Source organism: Oncorhynchus keta, chromosome 29 (assembly GCF_023373465.1).
Source record: "Oncorhynchus keta strain PuntledgeMale-10-30-2019 chromosome 29, Oket_V2, whole genome shotgun sequence".
NCBI classification, from domain to species: domain Eukaryota; kingdom Metazoa; phylum Chordata; class Actinopteri; order Salmoniformes; family Salmonidae; genus Oncorhynchus; species Oncorhynchus keta.
Window position 1 is genome coordinate 47,663,003 of NC_068449.1, and position 20,443 is coordinate 47,683,445.

The following is a 20,443-nucleotide window of genomic DNA, read 5'->3' on the forward strand; positions in this document are numbered from 1 at the left end:
AATCTCTTCAGATTACCTCAACAAATTGACAACTAGAATGTCAAAGGTCTGCAAGGCTGTAATTGCTGCAAATGGAGGATTCTTTGATGAAAGCAAAGTTTGAAGGACACAATTATTATTTCAATTAAAAATCAATTAAAAATCATTATTTATAACCTTGTCAACATCTTGACTATATTACATTAGAATAGTAGAATGCAGTAGAATGACCTTACTGAAGAGCTCAGTGACTTTTAACGTGGCACCGACACAGGATGTCACCTTTCCAACAAGTCAGTTAGTCAAAATTCTGCCCTGCAAGAGCTACTCCGGTCAAATGTTAAGTGCTGTTATTGTGAAGTGGAAACGTCTAGGAGCAACAATGGCTCAGCCACAAAGTGGTAGGACACACAAGCCTTTGGGATGAATTGGAACGCCGACTGCGAGCCAGGCCTAATCGCCCGACCTCACTAATTCTCTCGTGGCTGAATGTGAGCAAGTCCCCGCAGCAATGTTTTAACATCTAGTGGAAAGCCTTCCCAGAAGAGTGGAGGCTGTTATTGCAGCAAAGGGGGGACCAACTCCATATTAATGCCCATGATTTTGGAATGAGATGTTTGACGAGCAGGTGTCCACATAGTTTTGGCCATGTATTTGTTATAATATTTGTTCTGTCTTTTCTGGTCGATTAAATTGAAATTGCAACCAGCTTTCTATTGCTTGTTTTAAAAATAGCAATATTATGGAGATCATTTCATTTTCAAATAACTGAAAGTGAGAGGTTGTAATCTGAATGGATTTTTCTAATCTGCTGGAAAACCAGTTAGGATTTAAGTATAGTTTTTGTATGACTGAAGCCTGTAGTGAGAGGTCCTATGCTTTCATATTTAATCATTTCTGCCCTACAAATTCATATTCATTATAGAAATAGGCCCATTTTAATTTTGCCTGGCTTGCCGTTCCAAATAAAGTGGAACATAAATAAATGGGTAAACTGGGATATGACTAAAGAATTAATCAGGCTGATTTTTCCATAAATAGACAGGTGTTGTCCTTTCCATGGTAGCAAAATCTTAGCTACTCTGGCTAACTTTCTATTAAAATGTTATGTAGTGAGAATGTATTTATTTCGCGAAATGAATATATGCTAAAAACACGAGCATATGCTTAAAGTACTTTGCTTCCTCCTTCAAACTGTTAGTTGGTGAATCATTTCTGTGTTGAAGATAAAACAAATATTTGGTGCATTTTTCCCATATTCCAGAAAAGGACTGGCCACCCTTCATAGCATGGTTCCTCTCTAGGTTTCTTCCTAGGTTCTGGCCTTTCTAGTGAGTTTTTCCTAGCCACTGTGCTTCTACGCCTGCATTGCTTGCTGTTTGGGGTTTTAGGCTGGGTTTCTGTACAGCACTTTGTGACATCAGCTGATGTAAGAAGGGCTTTATAAATACATTTGATTGATTTGATTGACATTTAAAAGTGTCCCATACAATAAGGGGATCTGCTGTACCTAGTTATTCTGTCTTGGTTAAAAACTATTTGTCATCCAGTAGGCTTAGTGTAGTGCTAGAGCAAAAACCAAAACGTGCACTCTTTGGGGTCCCGAGGACCAAGGTTGGGAAACATTGGATTCGACTAAGATCAACATACTGTATATCCTTGTATAAAACCACAGTGGCACATTTCCTATTGCCACAGATGGCCCAATAACAAGGTCCCTGAGTCTATATTCATCAACCCTTTTCCCGATCTCTGGGCCAAAAGATTGCCTATCTGCCCCCCAGTCATGCCCAACTATTGTCCTCATAAGATTGAATAATTTCTTACATCTAGTCTCAATACATGTAATATGACGCCTCCGTGTAAGCTTTTTATCAAAACACAGCCCCAAATACTTCAATGCTGTTACCCTTTCCAATCATTGGCCATATAATCGAACACTGACATCTTCCTTTATCTTTTTGTTTCGCGAACATGGTTTAGATACAGATAACTTGAAACCCCATGATAAGGATCATTCCTCTGCTGCTAAAATAGCTCCTTGCCATTTATCTATTACAATGGCACCATCATCTGCATATAAGGCCGCTCCATACCCTGTCCGATATTCCCTAAGATATCATCAACGTGAATAAGGTGGGACTAATGGTGCTACCCTGTGGAGTTCCATTTTCCACCTCATATTCTCTTGATAACTCAGATTCCAACCTGACCTGGAAGGTTCGATCAAGCAAATCAATAATCCAGTTGTACATTCTCCCACCTATACACATGCCATTCAATGTAATCAGTAGACCTTCCCCCCACATTGTATCATATGCTTTTTATGTGTCAAAATATACTATTGACATCACTTGCTTCATTGCCAAAGCTTTGGTCACCTAGGCACGAACTGTAACCAATGCATCAAGGGTAGAATCCACTCTGAGATGGACCTAATAGACCCTTATGTTCCAGATAATGCAGCAATCTACCCACAATCTACTTCTCTATTAGTTTACAGAGATTCATTGTAAGTACAATAGGTATATAACTAGCAGGACTGGATGGATCTTTACCAGGCTTCAGCTCATTTATTTTTATCCACAATACCATGATGGGTTTACAAATAACAAAGTAATTATATAACTACAGTATAGGACTCAAGCGTAGTGGGGATGGGTAAACACTCCATGTTGAAAGTGTGTTTATTATCTGTGTGTGCGCGTGTACATACCTGAGGCAGTGTATGTCTAATCTGTATCACCTCTCTTTTCCAGGAAGAGGAGGGTCCAGAGGTGCTGCTGGTGAAAGAGGAGGGGTGTGAGGAGGGTCTGGGAAAGCCTCAGGGGAACATGGTCATGGAGGACAACCAGACTACATCTCCTCCTGAACCCACAGATGATCCAGCTAAGCAGCACAGGATCACACACAGTCTTATTGAGGTGAGCCTATTGTGAACTACTGTCTGAATGGTATTCAGTAAGGGCCTGTTTTCAAAAAGCCTCTCTGAGTAAGATTGCCTTTTAGATCATAATGAATAAGACTATATAGACAGGTAGGGAACTGATCATCGATTAGCACTTCTACTCTGTGACTTTTTGTGGATACGGGCCCAGATCTTGATACATTTTATCCTAAGTGTGGGACCATGCCTTTCAATTATCACACCATTAAAGAGTGTCAAGTAATCAAATCAACTAACATGTTTGCATAGTACTCATAGCAATCCTTTATTGCCCAATCAGAAGATGCTCCATACCAGGGTGCTCATATCATATTTATTGATCAAACATCCTCTCACTCTGTATCTGCATTTTGCTACACTCGCATTAACATCTGCTAACCATGTGTATGTGACCAATAAAATGTGAATTGACATGTAGGATAGGAAGCCTGAACTGCTGCTAATCAAATAAGAGACCATACAAGATGGATCAGAGAGCATTGATCTGCTGAGTGGACTAAAGATGGGGGCGCAAGGTAAGGGAGAAATACATATAGCTTACAGACAGTAATAGATCTTCAATGGGAATTTTCTTCATTCATAAAATGAAATCAATTACAACTCATGTTTACATTCAAAAACACAATGTATGAACTTGACCAGGTAATTGACAAAAACTCCAGAGTAGAGTTCTCTGCCATGTTTTTAAAGTCTATTTTCTAAACTCTTCCTGCAGGTGGTTGGCTGGAGGCTAACAGAGGAGACTGGTTGGCCGTCTTGGATTGCCATAGATGGGAAGGACATCACTGAGCGGGCCAGGACTAGCGGCGACATAGTGGAGGTCAGTAGATGGGACAGTGTCTTCAACTCTGGGCTGGGGAACAACACTGTTGACTGTCGGGGTAGGTTCCTTGTCAATCATTGGCTTATTGGTGAAATCAGCAGTCAGACAATATCTTCTTTAGGTAAATCAGTCAAACCTTTATTAATGCAATTTCAGACAGAAGTTGACAATGGAAACACAGCATGTGTATTTCAGAGTAAGTTCTGCATCCCACCTAAGGGCGCAGCTGATTTTATACATGTGATCACTCCCTGGTGGTATGATCACCTACGTCAATGTATGTATACAGCAATATGCTGAGGTTACCTTATAAGGTAACCTAGTACACTAGCTTCTCTGAATTCATTAGCATTGTCCACTGTCACACAAGATCAAAATGTCAAAACCAGACAGTGGTTACTTCTCTTTATCTAGTTTCGGTCTGACTCAGACCTAGCCTGCAAGCACACTCTTACAACAGCTAGGGCTTAACCACAAAGACTAATATAGATGGCTTGTGCAACGTATAGTGGCAGAGTTTTAGGCACATAACAGTATCTTATAAGGCCTGCAGCAAAACATATGACTTTTAAGGTCCCCTTAATCAATAATGGGGAGGGTTTTGGGACCCTAACCCCTCCATAACCACAATCAGAAACAGACAGTCGAACACAGAACAACAAACAAACTTAGTCTCCATGACAACAGACTGGCAGAGACGAGGGCAAGGTGTAGATTTGGTCTACGGGGAGGTGTCCATATGCGGCGGGAGAGAACAGACACAGACTCGGTTAGCGATGCTCCGTCCTGCTCCTATAGTTGTGATTCAGAGAGACTGACGCCTCAGGTTTACCCCCTAACAGGTGCTGCCTTCAGCCTGCCTTCTATAGGATCTATCAACTGGAACATGGACCCTGCAACGACACGAACACTGCCTGACCTTTGTCCTCCTCTCCTTATGTTAAACCAGACCTCAGACAACGTGAGTCCCTCAACACTAAATGGCTACACAAGCCCATTGAGAAATGACAGTAGTAGTAATGCTATCAGCAAATCTAATGGCAAAGATATGCGTTTCCCCAAACAGGTAGAGATCCACAAGAGGATGCACACGGTGGTTGTACACTTTTGGCTGTACCCAGTGTCAGATGCACTTTGCCAATGCTTGTCACCTAAAGAGGCACCAGAGGGTCCACACTGGATAAATCTATTAGCTGCCCCCAGTGTGACAAAAGGTTCTTCCACCAGCATCATCTGAAGATGTTACTTGAAGGTCCACACGGGAGAGAGGCCGCTCGCCTGTACGCAATGAGTTTCTCAGAGAGGAGCTATCTCGGGAATGACCCGCAGAAAATGCACATGGCCCATGTATAGAGTATTGTGACATGTAATGTAGTCCTAGTTAGTTAGTTTGTAGTTAATTCGGTTGGTTTTGGATTTAGTAGGGAACTGGATGAGGTGAACTCAGAAAAGAATGAGTATGATGAGGCAGGGTTGATGGTTGGTGTAATGGCGTCTGTAAAAATGCTTCTCTGATAAAATGACAACCTTGTCCTGTTTGATGCCTGTGTTTTATAATGTGGAAATGATAGTGCCTTAATTGTTTTCTAGTGCCTTAATACATATTCATGTTTACTTGACATGAAGATGTGTTTAATGTTGAACCTTTTCCAAAGTATTCTCAAATAAATGTTATCAAAGTGAGGGTACCAAATGTACAGAAAGGCAGAGGCTACGAATAGAGTTGTCATCCCCTCTTCCTCAAATCTATGGATCAAAATCGCATTCTGCGCTTGTGTTATTTACGCATGTTCAAGTTTCTCTATTTACTCACCCTCTTCTGAACCCAAAAGCAATTTGATCGATATGATGATATAGCCGATGTCTCTGCCTCATATGTCTGAACAGCTGCGATTTTAATGAAAGTTCCAAAAATATGTATGAAGGCTACAACCTTCTCTGTCTGGTGTAACTGATATTGCTGTAACAATAGTCTCAAACAAGACGGTCTACACATTGAGACAAAACAATTAGCGTTTTGTGTGATGATATAATCTTTATAGTTATGCTGCCATATAGCCAGTTTTCTGCCTCCTGTTTAGCCCATGTTTGCAATGACGATGAAAAAATAACATTAGACAACTGTTAGAAAAAACATAGTTATGTCTCTTGTAACTGTTTTGTGTACAGTTGAAGTCAGAAGTTTACATACACCGGGAGTCATTGAATATAGTTTTTCAACCACTCGACAAATGTGTTTTTCTTTTTATAGTTTTGGCAAGTCGGTTAGGACATCTGCTTTGTGCATGACACAAGTGATTTTTCCAACAATTGTTTACCCTTTATCACAATTCCGGTGGGTCAGAAGTTTACATACACTAAGTTGACTGTGCCTTTAAACAGCTTGGAAAATTCCAGAAAATTATGTCATGGCTTTAGAAGCTTCTAATAGGAAAATTGACATCATTTGAGTACATTTGTGGTGTAGCTGTGGATGTATTTCAAGGCCTACCTTCAGACTCAGTGCCCCTTTCCTTGACATCATGGGAAAATCAAAAGAAATCAGCCAAAATTTGTAGACCTCCACAAGTCTGGTTCATCCATGGGAGGAATTTCCAAACGCCTGAAGGTACCACGTTCATCTGTACAAACAATAGTACGCAAGTATAAACACCATGGGACCACAGAACCGTCATACCGCTCAGAAATCAGACATGTTCTGTCTCCTAAAGATGAACATACTTTGGTGCGAAAAGTGCAAATCAATCCCAGAACAACAGCAAAGGACCCTGTGAAGATGCTGGAGGAAACAGGTACAAAAGTATCTATATCCACAGTAAAACGAGTCCTATATCGACATAACCTGAAAGGCCGCTCAGCAAGGAAGAAACCACTGCTCCATAACCGCCATAAAAAAAGAGACTCCACCACCACACAGAACACAACCAGTGGACAAGTGGACTGAACAACCTCAGTCCTGGTGGTCATCAGAGACAGAGGCTCCAGTCAGAGATCCAGTCTGGAGCCCAAACCCTTCTCTCCACAGTCTCAGTGCAGGACCTGGGGCTGATAGGGATCGACCCTCCTGTTCCTATGATAAAAACACTACAGTATCAATAATTAACAGAACAGGTCACCCTGGGCTTCAGCCTTCACAGAGAGTAGTGGGAGTCTATCAGGAGGTCTGTCTTCTCCTTCAGGGTCTTATCTTTAATATAAATCCTTTCTGTTCAGTGTAAACACAAGTGGTCCGAGTATGGATAGCCATGAGATGAGGAACATAGCAGAAACTGATATTTTGTTTGAAACTGCTGGCGAGTGAAGATGACAGTGAGAATGAGTGGGTTTCAGTGGCGAAAAAGGAAGGAAACAACAGAAGTAAAGTTTTAGTGGAAAGCCTTAGACTCGTCTTTAGTCTGAGTGAGTGTTTTGGAAATCCTTTTGAAGTCTCGATAGATGTCATGGAATGTGTTGGGTGAAGTGGCGTCAGAGTCACAAGAAGTGGGTTTATTTGGATTTTTTTTGTGTGTCTGCGGAGTACAAGAGGTGTGCATTGTGTCTCAAGAAGATATGAGTGGAATGTTTTGTGTATGGATCTTCAAAGCAGAGCGCCTATCAACAGGATTATATCTGGGATGGCGCATAAAGTGTGTACAGATTTAATACCTGAGGAAGTAGGTAGTTATTGGAGCAGGTTGACTGACCCGTATGGTTGATTTAATGAAGAAATACACTTAATCCACAATCTCTCCCTCATGTAAAGTTGGGCTATGTGAGATACCATTTAAGAGCCTAGATGCTAAATATTTGGTAAGGTGTCAAATGTTTGCAGACATGAAGAGTATCGAATGCTAGTGGAGGTTAGATGCTGCAATTGAGGTGGCAAACATGCACCCGGATTGACCTGTTAGATTGAATTGGACTGGATTGCCCTGTTAGATAGAATTGGACTGTCCAGCATGTGTCCTACCTGGAGGTGGTGAGAAGAGTTGAAGGAACGAATAGAGCTGTAGATGCAATGGTAGTAGAGCCTGCATCAGTGAATGTGTGTGTAAAAATGTGTGCTTTGTAGCATTTATTGCAATGGTCATCAACTGCACAGCACAAACGGAGAAGAAATCAGACTAAATTGGCATTTGAAGTGCAGCTGAACATTTTTGGGGGGACTCAGTGATTTGACAGAAGAGGCAGTACAAGTAACCCTATCAACGAAGATACTGCCCTAATAGACTCCTGAGCTTGTGTCGGGATGTGATTTAAATTGGAATGTGACTGAAGGAGGGGGAGTTTTATTTTTTACTTTGTATAATGTCGGTTTCAACCCGTAGTTTACCACCCATACAGTAGGTGGCGGCATGCACCCCTAACAGTTGTTTGCGAACCGCCATATCAAATAAGTTAACGGAAGTGACCAGTTACCAAGAACAATTTCCTCTTTTGAATTTGTATTGGTTATTGAGATGTTTATTAACATCATTGAATTCACAATATGACCAATTTAACTAGACAGTATCACATACTAACCTCAGGTAGTCTTTAATTCGCGTTGGAGACGGGACTTGGTTGATTTATGTTATCTAGGTAATGCTTGCTAGCTGCTAACAATAATGGCTAACCTTAATTGTATGGTTTTTCACACTCAAATAGCCTCCGTCATGGAGGTGCTAGCGAATGCAGCAGTGGCAGAGATCTGTAAACTCGTAGACGACGACTATGCAGTGTTTCGTTTGGAAATAACTCAAAGCCAGAAAGAAAACAGGGGATTGCGGAGGAAACTACAGCTACTGGAACTGAAGGTGGCACGGGAGCGCGCAGAGAGGACAATACGAGAGCGTGTCCTCGCCAGTCGTCCCAGTAGTGTCAAAGTCGTCGACCGATACAGAATAGCAAGAGGTACATTTGACAAAATACCGCCCGTTCATGCCTGTAGCGCCATTACTCTCTGCATTAGCCAGCAGATCCGACCAGCTTGCTTGCAGCTGCACTAGGTTTAGGTCAGCCATATTTTCTAAGTAGATTAAAACAGAGCCGGGGCGAGACATGGCTCAGAAAGCATACCTCAATCCAGGGATTAAAAAATGCTTTGTATTCTGAATTGTCCAATTATCCCAATTGTTACACAGAGAATTGAAAGACTGCTAGTTTTTCTGGAAAACTGGACTGTTCATTATTATGCTAGGTAGCAGAAGCGACAGAGGCCATTTTGGGAATGGCAGTGTCAGCCAATCAGCTTCTTTGTTGTTCAACGCCATTCCATAATGGCTACTGTTAGCTAGCATGAGGACAAACATGGCAGTTTACTTAACTAGCACTCTTCAATATTCTCTTTGTAACAATGGGACAAGAGTGTCCAAAGCACTACTCAATTGAAGTACATTTTCTAAACCATATCTCACTCTGGCTCCACATGTCATAATCTACACAGGAAGTCTGTCAAATCCTAGTGCAGCTGTAAACAAGCAGATAGGATCTGCTGGCTACCCTCTGCACGTGTTCAGATGTGTTAGCCAGAATTGTGTCTTGGGTCAGTTTTTGAATAATAAGCAATAATTCCCCCAATTAATTAGCTATATTGTGCAAAGACACATGATCATATTCGAACCAGTCTCTTATCTGATTCTTGATTTACTGCATGTCCTATTTTTTTACTAAATGAAAACAATGTGATACATGGAACACTATACATTGATCAAAAATAGTATATTAAGAAGTTGAAAGTGTTACCTTGCATTCTTTCCTATTCTAGACAGTGACAAAACTGTCAATAGTGTACAATATAGCACTGACAGTAGCTAACCTAACCACCTCTTTTCCCCCAATCACTCTCTTAGGTGAAGGACATCTCACTGAAGGCTACAGAAGCATTGTGAAGCCAGCGGGACATAATACATGGAGAGATGACCAACCAATCACTGTTGATGAGGGGAATGGAACCTCAACCCAGCACGTTATCGTGATAGAGGTTAGTGTTATAGTATTACATCAAAATTACAGTACATCAAATGTGTCCAGTTTATTTCAGGAAGGCTCCCCTCAGCTGTTCACTTGCTTACATCTTCATTTATCTGTAAGACTTCAAAATTACATTGTTATCCAATTCTACTCATGTACCGGCAATAACTGGGATGGGCATTTTAAATATTTTCACTATTCAAACAATTAGAATTGTATTTAATTGAGAAAGTCTTTTCATAGTTAAAATAGACCTATGATTTTTTTCCTTCCCAAGTTAATACTGTTGTAAGTATTTCGAATACTAACCTCCTTTCAGATATTCAAATAACCTCCCCCATTCCTGGTAATAACATCCTCTCTTCTTCTGTCAGTCTGCAGACGCAGAGGATGCAGGTCCTGGGGTCAAGCAGGAGAGGACTGGAGGAGAGGAGGACCCACGACACAGCAGAGACATCCAGACTGGAGCAGCGTCTGGAGTGGCGCCCCCTGTAGCTACAGAGGACCTATCCACCGCCATGGCGCCCCAGGCCAAGACACGGCACAGCACCACGGAGGTCAGTGGAATGTGGAATGCCGTCCTTAAGTCAGAGACCACAGATCAGACCCATAAAGACGAGTCTGTTGCCACTAGGCTGTCCTGTTCCCAGCTCAGAGTATTTCCCAGTATTTTACCAGAGCCAGAGGACGGTTCATTCCCTTGGAGATGGTGAGGCGTTAGACACTTGTGTTGATGATCTCTTGTTCTTACACTACAGAGATGGACCCTGGCAACATGCCCGTGGGGTTTAGACACACAGAATGATCTGTCTAGAGGGGAATGGAACCGGTACAATAGTATTGTATACTCTGAAGGGTGCCTATATATGAAAGGGGAGGTTGTAGTCTTTGGTAGATGAGATGACTTTGAAAGTGGAGTGTGGCGCTCCTCCCACATGGAATGCAGATAGTCACCTAGGAGATAGACACTCTGCAAATATTTCTTAGATTACAGGGTTTGAGACAAATCCAAATGCCACGACCCACGCCCCTGTACATGCGTTCAGGGATTGCGATACAGTGTTCATGTCGATGGCACTTTCCGATTCACACGGCCGTGTCCTTTTCAATCAGGTTTTGAACTTAAATGATAGGGCTAGAGCCCAGGCTCAGGGAGGTCGCGCAACATCAGGGGGTAGTAAAGAGAAACAGTTCCTCTGCATGTTCTGTAACAAAGGCTTTAGCTGCGTTCGTTGGGTGGAGATCTACCAGAGGGTCCACACAGGGGTGAAACCCATCAGCTGCATCCAGTGTGAGAAGAGGTTCTCCCACCAGCACCTGAAGGTCCACACAGGAGAAAGGCAGTTCGCCTGTAAGCACTGCGGGAAGAATTTCTCAAAGAGGAGCTCTCTCAGGATACACCAGCAGAAAAAACATTCCAGTCTATAACATAGAAAGTAAACATTCTGCTCGATAGCTTCTGAGGTTTAGATCAAACCCTGCATAAAAGACAAAGATGAATTTTCTTTGTTGTCAGCAAAACATATCCACCAATGCATTTGGAGTAACAGATTTCAGTGTAGAATATTGCATCTATACATTGTGTGATATACAGTGCCTAGTGAAAGTCTACACATACCTTGCACAGTCTTCACATTTTTCTTCCTTAAAATTAAGTCTAAAGGGGATTAAATTGGACTTTGAAAGTTAAAGTATTGTGGTGGCAGCACCTAATCCTGGAATAGTTGTATTCTTCACACATTACACACATTCTAATGCCAAATACACACCAGAATGACTTTCCAAGAGGTGTTGAGTGATCCTGACTTAAATCTGAGACAATGTTTGAATATTGCTGTCCATCAATTATTCCCAATCAAAAGTACTGAATTTGAGCAATATTGACCGGAACAATTAATATAATTAATATACAAGTAAAATAATATAAAGACTTGAGTAAATTAAGGATAGTGTGTGTGTGGGTGTTTGATGTACCAGTCAAAAGGTTAAACACCTACTCATTCCAAGTTTAATTTATTTGAACCTATTTTCTACATTGTAGAATAATAGTGAAGACATCACAGCTATGAAATAACACACAAGGAATCATGTAGTAACCAGAAAAGTGTTATACAAATCTAAATATATTTGAGAATCTTCAAATTGGTTACCCTTTGCCTTGATGACAACTTTGTACAGTCTTGCCATTTTCAACCAGTTTCATGAGGTAGTCACCTGGAATGCATTTCAAAAAAGTGAATTTGTGTCTGTCCTGAGTGGTGCAGCGGTCTAAGACATTGTATCTCTGTGCAAGATGTGTCACTGCAGTCCCTGGTTCGAGGCCAGGCTGAATCACATCTGGCTGGGATTGGGAGTCCCATAGGGCAGCGCACAATTGGCACAGCATCGTCCGGGTTTGGCCGGAGTAGGCCGTCATTGTAAATAAGAATTTGTTATTAACTGACTTTTTTAGTTAAATAAAAAAATATATTTAAAAAATTGCCTTGACAACTACTTTGCACACTCTTGGCATTCTCTCAACCAGCTTCATGAGGAATGCGTTTCCAACGGTCTTATGCTGAGCACTTGTTGGATACTTTTCATTCACTATGCGGTCCAACTCATCCCAAACCAACTCAACTGAGTTGAGGTCAGGTGATTGTAGCAGCCAGGACATCTGATGCAGCACTCCATTACTCTCCTTGGTCAAATAGCTCTTACACAGCCTGTAGGTGTATTTTGGGTCATTGTCTTGTAGAAAAACAAATGATAGTCCCACTAAGCACAAACCAGATGGGGTGGCGTATCGCTGCAGAATGCTGTGGTAGCCATACTGGTTAATTGTGCCTTGAATTCTAAATAAATCAGACAGTGTCACCAGCAAAGCACCATCACATCTACTACTCCATGCTTCACGGTGGGAACCACACATGCAAAAATCATCCATTCACCTACTCTGCGTCTCACAGACACGGTGGTTGGAACCAAAAATCTCACATTTGGACTCATCAGACCAAAAGAAAGATTTCCAACGGTCTAATGTCCATTCTTGTGTTTCTTGGCCCAAGCAAGTCTTCTTCATATTGGTGTCCTTTAGCATTGGTTTCTTTGCAGCAATTCGACCATGAAGGCCTGATTCAGTCTCCTCTGAACAGTTGATGTTGAGATGTGTCTGTTACTTGAACTCTGTGAAGCATTTATTTGGGCTGCAATTTCTGAGGCTGGTAACTCTAATGAACTTATCCTCTGCAGCAGAGGAGACTCTGGGTCTTCTATTCCTGTGGCGGTCCTCATGAGAGGCAGTTTCATGATGGCACTTGATGGTTTTTGCGACTGCACGTGAAGGAACTTTAAAAGTTTTACGGATTGACTGACCTTTGTCTTAAAAGTAATGATGGACTGTCGTTTCTTTTTGCTTATTTTAGTTGTTCATGCCATAATATGCACTTGGTCTTTTACCAAATAGGGTTATCTTCTGTATAACACCACTACCTTGTCACAACACATCTGACTGGCTCAAACTCATTAAGAAGGAAGGAAATTCCACAAATCAACTTAAGGCACACCTGTTAATTTAAACGCATTCCAGGTGACTACCTCTTGAAGCTGACTGAGACAATGTCAAGAGTGTTGCGAAGAGGTTGCTACTTTGAAGAATCTAAAATATATTTAGATTTGTTTAACACTTTTTGGGTTATTTAATAGTTGTGATGTCTTCTATTATTCTACAATGTAGAAAATAGTACAAATAAAGAAAAACCCTTGAATGAGTAGGTGTCCAAACTTTTGACTGGAACTGTATACGCCAAAAAAGTATTTTGCACATTGTGTTTGTACTGTGTAGGCTATGATGTTAAAAAAGCCTATTTCATTACTTCCATTCAACTACCTCATTTTTTTCCCGCCAGATACTTTTAATTCGAAAATTAATTCAGTTCATCAGGTTCATGCAGATTTTTAGTTGAGACGTTGTGTGGTTATCATGTTGTGTATTAATGTTTTAATAAACACAAAATGGGACTTTATTTTAAGACTTTCATTGAGACTTATTTTAACATACATTACATGTGATCCGCATACACACAGTGCTTTATAACCAATACACTTTATAACCAATACACACTCCACCAACAGTGGAGAGGTTTTTTTTTCCTCTAATAAAAACTTTCTCCCAAGGGGGATCGAAGCTCACGGCCGTCATCTCTCTCCGTCTCTGGGTTTATCACGCCACCATTTAGTGATGGCAGTCGAGGAAATTACAGCAATTTGACAAGACCACGAGCATCTTTTAAAAAATTAATTACGATCTACGCGAATATAACTTGTTGTATAATCCTCCTACATCTTTAGTGCTATGCACATTAATATATGTGAAACGGAAAGGCAAAAACTTTTTGGTGTGTATGGAAGGTAGTAGCCTAGTCAAGGATGCATCATCATGCAATATTGGGACAACACTTTACAGACCTAGACCTAGTGGAACAAAATAACCTTGAATTTGTAGGTTTTAAAATAATCCCTCTGGTGGCCAAATGTACCTATTTTAATTAATACCATTGGTTTGTGGATAAAAAGTCTAAGGTCTTTGATAGGATGATGTGGAATTTGTTACAGGAAATAATCACTGCCACCTTGTGAGATTAGCGTGATGCCAGGTTATCTGATCGGACCAGCTAGAATGACCAGCTAGAATGTAAAGAAAGAGTAAAGGGTGGATACCTAGTCAGTTATACAACTAAGTGCATTCAACCCAACCCTTCTGAATCAGAGAGGGGCAGGGGGCTGCCTTAAACAACATCTGTGTCATCGGCGCCCGAGGAGCAGTTGTGTAGCTTTTTATCATGTGCAAGTAAATCAACCATTTTAATTGGCTGATGCACATTTTGAGACTGAGAAACTGTTTATAATGTTAGCAAGTATGGCCCATCCATGTTGAAAGTGTCTTTATTATTGTTGTGTATGTACCCGAGGGAGTGTACGTCTGTGTAATCTGTATCACCTCTCTATTCCAGGAGGAGGAGGGTCCAGAGGTGCTGCTGGTGAAGGAGGAGGGGTATGAGGAGGGTCTGGGGAACCCTGAGGGGAACATGGTCATGGAGGACAACCAGACTACACCTCCTCCTGAACCGGCAGAGGAACCAGCTGAGCAGCACAGGACCACACACAGCCTCACTGAGGTGAGCCCACTGAACTACTGTCTGAATGGTATTAGTTCAGGGCCTGTATCCACAAAGCCTCTCGAGTAGGAGTGCTGATCTAGGATCAGTTTAGCATTTTAGATCATAATGAATAGGATTATATGGAAAGATCAGCACTCCTACTCTGAGACTTTTTGTGGATACAGGCCCAGCTCTTGATAAATGTTGTCTTAAGTGTGGGACCATGCCTTTGAATTTAAAACCATGTAAAACAATCAAATCAACTAACATGTTTGTATAGTACTCATAGCAATCCCTCATTTCCCAATCAGAAGATGCCCCATAGCAGGGTGCTCATATCAGATTTCTTGATCCAACATCCTCTCAATCTGTATCTCTTAGTCAGTAGACATGGAGGATGGGAAGTCTGATCTGCTACTAGTCAAAGAGGAGACTATAGAAGACGGACCAGAGAGCATTGACCTGCTGAGTGGACTAAAGATGGGGGAGCAAGGTAAGGGAGAAATACATCTGGGTCTTTTTTATAAATGATGAGCTCAAAATTGGGATCAATTTAAAAAATGGTTGAAACAAAAATGATTTTCTTGCAGTTCCACAGTGTACTTAAAGGAATATATGCAAATTGTCCATTAACGCCACCTATACAACAACATAGGCCCAATACTATACATCCTTTAAGAAGGGTTCATACAGACATTGGAAAGTCAAATTCAAGGACCTTCAGGGACTTTTTTTTGGGGCACTTAGTCATTTAAGGGCCTCAATATTGTATAATTTATATCATTGGAAATATAGGGCCTATTATAGAACCCCCCGACCACCACCAACATTTACATTTTACATTTAAGTCATTTAGCAGAAAAAAAAGTAAACCATTACCACTTTTTTTTAGGCCTTGTCAATGCATTGATATTCAAATTAGAATTACATTCTAAAATATGAGAATAATGTGGAGTTGCCTGACTAAATAGATTGGTTGCATGCATGGCGGTTTTCCTGTAGCCGATGCAGCCACACATAAAGCAGTGAATAGCGGCAGCATCAAACTCACCGTTTTGAATCTCACCATCAGTTGTTTTTTATAATGAGAAAGCCATCAAAAAAACGGGTTATTTTTGTACTGGAAGGATTTGTATGGAAAGTCAGGTTGAAGCCAACATTGGTTGTTGTCGTCCTCATAATAACCACACGTGGTTTTACAGAAACAGAGTAGCACAACACCCTTCAATTGAAGCAGCGGGAAACAAACGAAAGTGGCCACATTTCTCAAAAATGAAATTGCAGGAGGACTTATAAATTGGCTACAATAATTACAAGGACTTTTCAAGCACCAAATTGAGGAAATATCTTATTTTCAAGGTAGGCAAATTCCAGTACTTGAATTTCCGAGCTCCAAATTAAAGTTCAAGTAGGCTACTTAAAGCCCCCTGTATTGTTTAAAATTACAGGTGTAACATGGAAACCAAAATGTACTTGTCATGTCATTACCAGATCAAATTGTGATGAAGCCCACTAGGCTGTGTAATGTGTTGTCATTATATCCAGAATAATTAATAGGAATAGCTTGGGTGGGTGTTGCGCAATAGTCTATCCTTCACAATTGTGCACAGTAGACTCAGTGTAATAGTCTGTCCTGCACAATTGTGCACCGTAGACTGTCCAATCTGAGGCACAAAAACATATGAAAACATCAACTCATTGCCTTGATGCTTTCTATGTTAAATCTTATGAGACCCTGCTGAAAATCAAGCAGACGACAACCGATCAACATCAATTCACTAGGGACATTAGATCCAACGTGGATCCAGGCACAACTGTCTTCACAGGCATAACAAATGAGACAAAAATTCATTTTTCCCCCAGCACTTGTGCCAATGTTTTATCGCATTTGCTATCACTAACAGCTGTTCATCACTTGAATGTAATTCAAAAAAATTCAGATGACTATGTGTGAAAATATCACAGCATAATTAAACAGCTCGACATCAAATGTGCATCCAACAAGTATTATGTAATTATTGAAGAACCACGTTAATGACAGTATTGATTTAGGTTTTAAGTATCAAGGTGACTCATTCGGTTGGAAGCATTTTGCAATCTTTTTGGGGATTTGTGCCCATAAACTGTTTTCACCCTGTAACACACAGACACACAAAATGTTATATCGTTGCACTGTATTTCTGAGATCTCTATACAAAAAAAAAAAACTGTCCGACAGCTAGATTGAGGATTCTTACAGGGTTAAAGTTAGTCTAATTTAACTGATTAATGCCTAATGTATGATCTAATGGCAACACTGCCATACATTTAAGGACAGAAAATTAATGTTTTATGTTGGACAAATCCATCAAGACACAAACCATGAGAAAGGGTTAACAGGTTTTAAATCAACTTGGCAATTTTATTGAATATATACAAAAGCATTTGGACACCCCTTCGGCTATTTCATCAACATCCGTATAAAATCGAGCACACAGGCATGCAATCTCCATAAACACACATTGGCAGTAGAATGGCCTTACTGAAGAGCCGTGATATTCAACGTGGCAATGTCATAGCATGCCACCTTTCCAACAAGTCAGTTCAACAAATTTCTGCCCTGCTAGAGCTGCCCCGGTCAACTGAAAGTGCTGTTATTGTACCATAGTTTATAGAAAGACCCACATACAGAACATAATAGATAATAGACTTCAATGGAAATAGTGATGCACCTGGCTATTTAATCAATACAACTTATGTTTACATACAAAAACACACATATTGTATGAACTTCACCAGATAATTGACTTAAACTCCATGTGTAGAGTTCTCTGCCAAGTTTGTAAAGTCTACTTTGAAACCTCTTCCTACAGATGGTTGGCTGGAGGCTAACAGAAGAGACTGGGCGGCCATCTTGGAATCCCAGACCCAGATGGGTGCAGCCAAGGGCCCGGGGGACAACATCACTGAGCAGGCCAGGACCAGAGGAGAAATAGTGGAGGTCAGTGGATGGGACAGCATCTTCAACTCTGGGCTGGGGAACAACACTGTTAACTTCAACCAGAAACAGACAGTTGAACACAAAACAACAACCGAACTTAGTCTCCATGACAACAGACTGGCTGAGACCAGAGCAGGGCGTAGATTTGGTCTGCAGGGATGGGGATGTGTCGGTTCGCGGCGGGAGAGAATAGACACAGACTCGGCTAGTGATGCTCCGTCCTGCTCCTATAGTTGTGATTCAGAGAGACTGATGGCACCTCAGGTTAACCCCCTAAAAGGTGCTGCCTTCAGCATACCTTCTATAGGATCTATCAACTGGAACATGGACCCTGCGACATCACAGACCCTCCCTGGCCTTCGTCCTCCTCACACTCTCCTTATGTTAAACCAGACCTCAGACAATGCCAGTGCCTCAACACTAAATGGCTACACAAGCCCATTGACAAATGACAGCAGTAGTAACGCTATCAATAGATCTGGTGGCAAAGAGAAGCGCTTCCCGTGTTCATTCTGTGGGAAAGCCTTCAGTTTCCCCAAACAGGTGAAGATCCACCAGAGGATGCACACAGGGGAGAAACCTTTCAGCTGCCACCTGTGCAGGGCCAGTTTTTCAGACTCATCCAACCTGAAGAGGCACCAGAGGGTCCACACAGGGGAGAAACCATACAACTGCCCTCAGTGTGAGAAGAGGTTCTCCCACCAGCACCAGCTGAAGAGACACCTGATGGTCCACACAGGAGAGAGGCCGTTCTCCTGTATGCACTGCGGGAAGAGATTCTCAGAGAGGAGCTGCCTCAGAATACACCAACAGAAAATGCACACAACCCATGTAATGTAGTATTAGCTAGTTTGTAGTTTATTTGGTTGGTTTTCGATGTAGTACAGAACTGGATGAGGTAAAATGAGGATGATGAAAATGAGTGTGATGAGGAAGAGTAGATTATATGGTGATAGTTGGTGTGATGGTGTCTGTAAAAATGCTTCCCTGATGAAAAGTGACAGCCTTGTCCCGTTAGATGCCAGTGTTTTATAATGAGGCACTGATATTGCCTTAATTCATGTTTATTAATGTAGTGAAGCTGTGTGTAATGTTGAGCCTATTTCAAGGCGTTCTAAAATTAATTTTTATCAAAGTGAGGGAACCTGATTTACACAAAGGATAAAGTGTTAACATAGGGAGAAAAGTTATTCTAGTCACATGTATCACTTTATGCAATAAATACTGTACTTCACAATATTACAATTTTGTTGAAATTAAATAAAAAAATTGACTCTGCTGACTGACTTGGTTATTTTTTTTATCATGGTAGGGATGGAGTTTCCCATCTCTGTCGAAACAAAACATTAAACTTAATTCTTGAATCAACACATATGGACAATTTTTATGAACTACCAATGACTCCATATTATTGGGGATTTGAATCACAATATTAGAGATTGGCTTGACTGTGGTTAACATTTTATAATGTCTACAGTAAAGAGATTCTTATATAAACCTTTTATATGCTCTTCTGTACATTTTGTGTTTACAGTCTGCAGTCCATGAGGACCTGCTGATATCCGGTGTTGCTGGTGGGAGAGACTGGACCTCTGAAGTGGCTGGTCACAAACCCTGGCCCCGGATCAGAAACCTGGATCAGGAGCCGTCACTCTTCATTCGCGAGTCGGAACCAGGACCGAACCACCACCACACAGAACAAAACCAGTGGACAGGTGGAAGTCCTGTTGGTCATCAAAAAGACAGAGGCCCCAAACAGGGATCCAGTCTGCAGCCCAGACCCTTCTCCTCACAGTCTCAGTGCAGGGATGGAGCAGGACCTGGGGCTGATAGACCCTCCTGTTCTCATGATACAAACACCACAGTATCCATGATGAACAGAGTAGGTCACCCTGGGCTTCAGCCTTCACAGAGAGTGGTGGGAGACCCCACTGGTAGGAGTCTAACAGGAAGTCTGTCTTCTCCAGGATCTTGTCTAATGCCTGGTGAATGGGTTCATAGAGGGCATGGACCTCGGCCTAGCCTTCCTCAGCTGCCTCATGGGTACCCCATGAATACAGACAGTGTAAGGATGGCCATTAACAATGAGAGTTACCTAGCCTATAACACAGCACCCATTCCCAACAACATCCAGACAATGGCTTCAGGTCAAGGAGGGAGCTCAAAGACTTCTGCTTCCACCTCCTCTGGTGTCATTGGGTCACAACGTGGGAGGCCGAGCGTTAGGACAGACGCGGACAAGCCGTACGCCTGCCCCACGTGTGGGAAGCGCTTCGCTAGGGCACACTATTTGAGGGAGCACCAGACCGTTCACACCAAGGAGAAGCCCTTCAAGTGTAAACTATGCTACAAGAGCTTCTCCTTCTTGAGTAACCTTACCAGACATCGGAGTGTCCACAACCGGGAGAAATCGTAGCACTGTGGCTTGAGATGTATGTCTGGGATAGTTATCATGTTAAGTGTCTTGGGTTAAGAGGGTAATTGAACCACATACCCTTCATTAACCCTTTAACTGGTCATTTGAAACAGGCTTGTGTAAACTGTTTTCAGAGGGAGTAAACCTAGGCTAGAACAAGGAAAGTTTCATATTTACCTTACTGAGGTGATTGATGGAATAAAGTCCTATTATATTTTACTCTTTTTGC

General features: G+C 41.6%; 2 protein-coding genes across 3 annotated transcripts in view; both read left to right on the top strand.

Moving 5' to 3' along the window:
• Positions 1–5,615, top strand: part of LOC118361935 (hypermethylated in cancer 1 protein-like) — a 30,005-nt gene extending 24,390 nt beyond the window's left edge. Inside the window, exons 4-8 of the transcript XR_004821089.2 lie at positions 2,739–2,903; positions 3,345–3,441; positions 3,642–3,746; positions 4,592–4,710; positions 4,816–5,615. The gene's annotated coding sequence lies outside the window, so the exon portion shown is untranslated. The remainder of the gene's footprint in view (positions 1–2,738; positions 2,904–3,344; positions 3,442–3,641; positions 3,747–4,591; positions 4,711–4,815) is intronic.
• Positions 5,616–8,148: 2,533 nt separating this feature from the next.
• LOC118361882 (zinc finger and SCAN domain-containing protein 4-like) lies at positions 8,149–20,433 on the top strand. Of its 2 annotated transcripts, XM_052485300.1 has the most exons (7): positions 8,149–8,621; positions 9,560–9,690; positions 10,055–10,237; positions 14,672–14,836; positions 15,200–15,311; positions 17,671–17,798; positions 19,333–20,433. In XM_052485300.1, the coding sequence occupies exons 1-7, from the start codon at positions 8,336–8,338 to the stop codon at positions 20,212–20,214; spliced, it is 1,887 nt and encodes a 628-aa protein (XP_052341260.1). In that variant the 5' UTR covers positions 8,149–8,335; the 3' UTR covers positions 20,215–20,433. The 2 variants fall into 2 exon arrangements, with proteins under 2 accessions (XP_052341260.1, XP_035597986.1); XM_035742093.2 differs by lacking the exon at positions 19,333–20,433 and having other exon boundaries at positions 17,671–19,077.
• Positions 20,434–20,443: the final 10 nt, after the last annotated feature.

What these genes read in the sequence shown, in the direction of transcription:
- LOC118361882 (XM_052485300.1), top strand. Translation starts at nt 8,336, where the DNA reads ATGGCTAACCTTAATTGTATGGTTTTTCACACTCAAATAGCCTCCGTC. An exon ending in AGCACGTTATCGTGATAGAG is followed by an intron (nt 9,691 to 10,054) that starts GTTAGTGTTATA and finishes TTCTTCTGTCAG; the next exon opens with TCTGCAGACGCAGAGGATGC. An exon ending in ACTAAAGATGGGGGAGCAAG is followed by an intron (nt 15,312 to 17,670) that starts GTAAGGGAGAAA and finishes CTCTTCCTACAG; the next exon opens with ATGGTTGGCTGGAGGCTAAC.